Source organism: Babylonia areolata, chromosome 29 (assembly GCF_041734735.1).
Source record: "Babylonia areolata isolate BAREFJ2019XMU chromosome 29, ASM4173473v1, whole genome shotgun sequence".
Classification (NCBI taxonomy): Eukaryota; Metazoa; Mollusca; class Gastropoda; order Neogastropoda; family Buccinidae; genus Babylonia; species Babylonia areolata.
This window is the reverse complement of record NC_134904.1, coordinates 8,465,226-8,468,515: the sequence shown is the minus strand read 5'-3', so window position 1 is coordinate 8,468,515 and position 3,290 is coordinate 8,465,226. Positions and strand designations below refer to the sequence as shown.

Below are 3,290 nucleotides of genomic sequence, written 5' to 3'. Positions count from 1 at the left end.
ATAAATGTTATGTTTCCAGTTATCATTAGTTTAGTTATTCAGTTTTACGGTTATTTTGAAATTAGTCTTCTGTCTTAGGACTGGTCTTCGCAACTGTTGTGTGGATGTGATAACCGCACGTTAAAAAAAACAAACGGCAAAAACAACCACATACACACGCAGACAGACTCAAACACAGACAGACAGACAGACAGACACACACACACACACACACACACACACACACACACACACACACACACACTCACACACACACACACACACACACACACACACACACACACACACACACACACACACACACACACACACACACACATCTCCCCATACACATCCCCACACACCAACCAATCACTTTATTGTCTGAAAAAGAGTACAGGAATTCGCCTGCAGGCTCGTCGTAAGGAAAGTAAAAGGTTAAAACAAATCTTCAGAAATTAGTAACCTTAAAGAATAAAACGCCTTTCCATCATAAAGGTGAGATCACTCCCACGAACACGGTGGGGGAGGGGATGGGGGAGAGGGTGTAGTAGGGAAGGAGGGGCGTTGTACCATCACCACCATAGTCATTTGGTGAGGACAGTGTGTTACCCACAACAAAGCTGGTTGTTTTCTGAATGATTCATTTCCTCCATGTCATAACGTCACCACTGCTGACGATTGAAGCCGCCTCTCCTTGCATTATTGTCCAGGGACCATTTTTAACGAGGCGCTCCAGGTGTGTGACTATCCGGGCGACGCCCCCGCCCCCTGTGGGCCCCACAAGTTAGACTACTCCTCCACGCCCCAGGGGCCATGGCCCGAGTATACCGTCATCGGCTGAGCCACGTCCCGGCATGCTCCTGACCGGAAGTGGCGCACCAAGAAGTGTGGATTATTCATTTGTTGTTTATGTCTCTGTCTGTTTTGAATTGTAAGTTCATGCGTTGAAGCCGAGATATTTTCAGTTGAAAATGATGTTTTTAGACTCTTGTGGATTATGACATAGTTTGCTCAATTCAAACTGAAATAAAAACAATTTGTTGATTTAAAACGACTGACGTGAAATAAAAAATGGCTGACGGCATACTTCGTTCACTGGTTAAAGGTGATCAGAACAAAGTTTTAAACTCTGCAGAGTCATGCAGTACCGTTTTGAAATTAGAAATCAAATGTTCTTAAGATTCATAAAAATACACGATACCGAGCTCTCTCTCTCTCTCTCTCTCTCTCTCTCTCTCTCACACACACACACACACACACACACACACACACACACACACAACACACACAAACACACACACACACACTCAGCCTGAATAACGGTAAAATAAACAAAAACAGCAACCACCACCACCACCACAACCGCCACGACAAAGACGACTACTACCACTACTGCTAATGAAGATAATAGTGATGTGATATGTTGATGACTTTGTGACAAAAATTTGAATTAAAAAAAAAAAGAAAAAGAAAGAAAAGGGAGAAGAAGGAGAAGGAAGAAGAGGAAAAGACGATGAAGAAGAAAGGGTAGGAGAAAGATGATGATAACAAGAAGAAGTAAAAGAAGAATAAGGAAGAAGGAAGAAGAAGTAAAAGAAGAATAAGGAAGAAGAGGAAGAAGGAAAAAGAAGAAGTAAAAGAAGAAGAAGAAGTAAAAGAAGAAGAAAGAAGAAGAAGAAGTAAAAGAAGAAGGAAGATGAAGTAAAAGAAGAACAAAGAAGAAGAGGAAGAAGTAAAAGAAGAAGGAAGGAGGAAGAAGAGAAAAAGACGATGAATAAGAATAAGAATGGGTAGAATAAAGGTGGTGAAAACAAGAAGAAGAAGTAAAAGAAGAAGTAAAAGAAGAAGAAGGGAGAAGAGGAAGAGGAAGAGCAACAACAAAAGAAAGAAGAAACAACAGAATAATACCAAAAAAAAACCCGACGACACCCGGAGCTAAATCAATAATAACAGCAACAAGACCAACACGAACAACAACGACAACATCATCAGCATGATCATAGTGACCTTCTTTGTCCCACTATGTTCGGTCGTTGTCCATTGAGGACGTCCCTGTGGATGACGTCACCTCTGGCTCCCGTCATCACAGCTACACAACTCCTCCTCCGTATCTTCTTCTTCGTTCGTGGGCTGCAACTCCCACGTTCACTCGTAGGTACACGAGTGGGCTTTTACGTGTGTGGCCGTTTTTACCCCGCTATGTAGGCAGCCATACTCCATTTTCGGGGGTGTGCATGCTGGGTATGATCTCGTTTCCATAACCCACCGAACGCTGACATGGATTACAGGATCTTTAACGTGCGTATTTTGATCTTCTGCTTGCGTATACACATAAAGGGGGTTCAGGCACAAGCAGGTCTGTATATATGTTGACCTGGGAGATCGGGAAAATCTCCACCCTTTACCCACCAGGCGCAGTTACCGAGATTCGAACCTGGCACCCTCAGATTGAAAGTCCAACGCTTTAACCATTCGGCTATTGCGCCCGTTTCGCCATCATCAATACACCGCACTGCGGGAGTAAAGTGGTTAAACTTCTCAACATCACCACGCAAGAATGTCAAAATGAAAATCATTACAGTTACAAGGTCACCACAATGTCAAAGTAGAGGGGCTAAAGATATTAACACCACCACACGAGGTGTCAGAATGAAGGGGTTAAATTTGTCAACGTCAACCCACCGGGCTGAAAATGTAGGGGTTAATGTCAGCGTCATCATACGACACTGCCAAAATAAAGGTGTTGAAGCTGGCAACATCAGCACACGACGCCGTAAAAAAAAAAAAGGTGTGAAAGATGTCCACAGATGAATTATCACGAAGTCGATCAGAATAACATAGTTCAAATTTTCAGCAAGGCTGATTTGATAAAGAGATTAAATTTATCAATACGTCTGTCAAAATAAACGGGTTAAAGTTGGCAAAAAAAGCCATCTAAACAAATGGGATCGATGTTGTCAACCACTATATGAAAATACATGGGTGAAGATTGTCAAAAAAACCATCAGAATAAAGAGGGTTATAGGCGTGCAGCTTCTTATATGTATATAGATAGATAGATAGATAGATAGACAGATAGATAGATATCTTTATCTATCTATCTATCTATATATATATATATATATCTTTCTTTTATCTATGTGTGACTGTTGTTGACCGTGCTTATTTGTACTGTATTGTTTTTATCTAACTGTTGTTTAATGTTTGTTTATTTATTTATTTATTATGTTTTGATATTTCATTTTTAGAACAACACTACAGACTTGTTTAGTTGTTGCTGCCAATGTGTTTCTCTTTTTTTGTCTCAT

At 41.0% G+C, this 3,290-nt stretch overlaps 1 protein-coding gene across 1 annotated transcript in view; it reads left to right on the top strand.

Annotated features, from left to right (window-relative positions):
- Positions 1-823, top strand: part of LOC143275057 (peritrophin-48-like) — a 5,452-nt gene extending 4,629 nt beyond the window's left edge. Inside the window, exon 4 of the mRNA XM_076579119.1 lies at positions 693-823. Coding sequence (XP_076435234.1) covers positions 693-823 — 131 coding nt within the window. The remainder of the gene's footprint in view (positions 1-692) is intronic.
- The last annotated feature ends 2,467 nt before the right edge of the window (positions 824-3,290 follow it).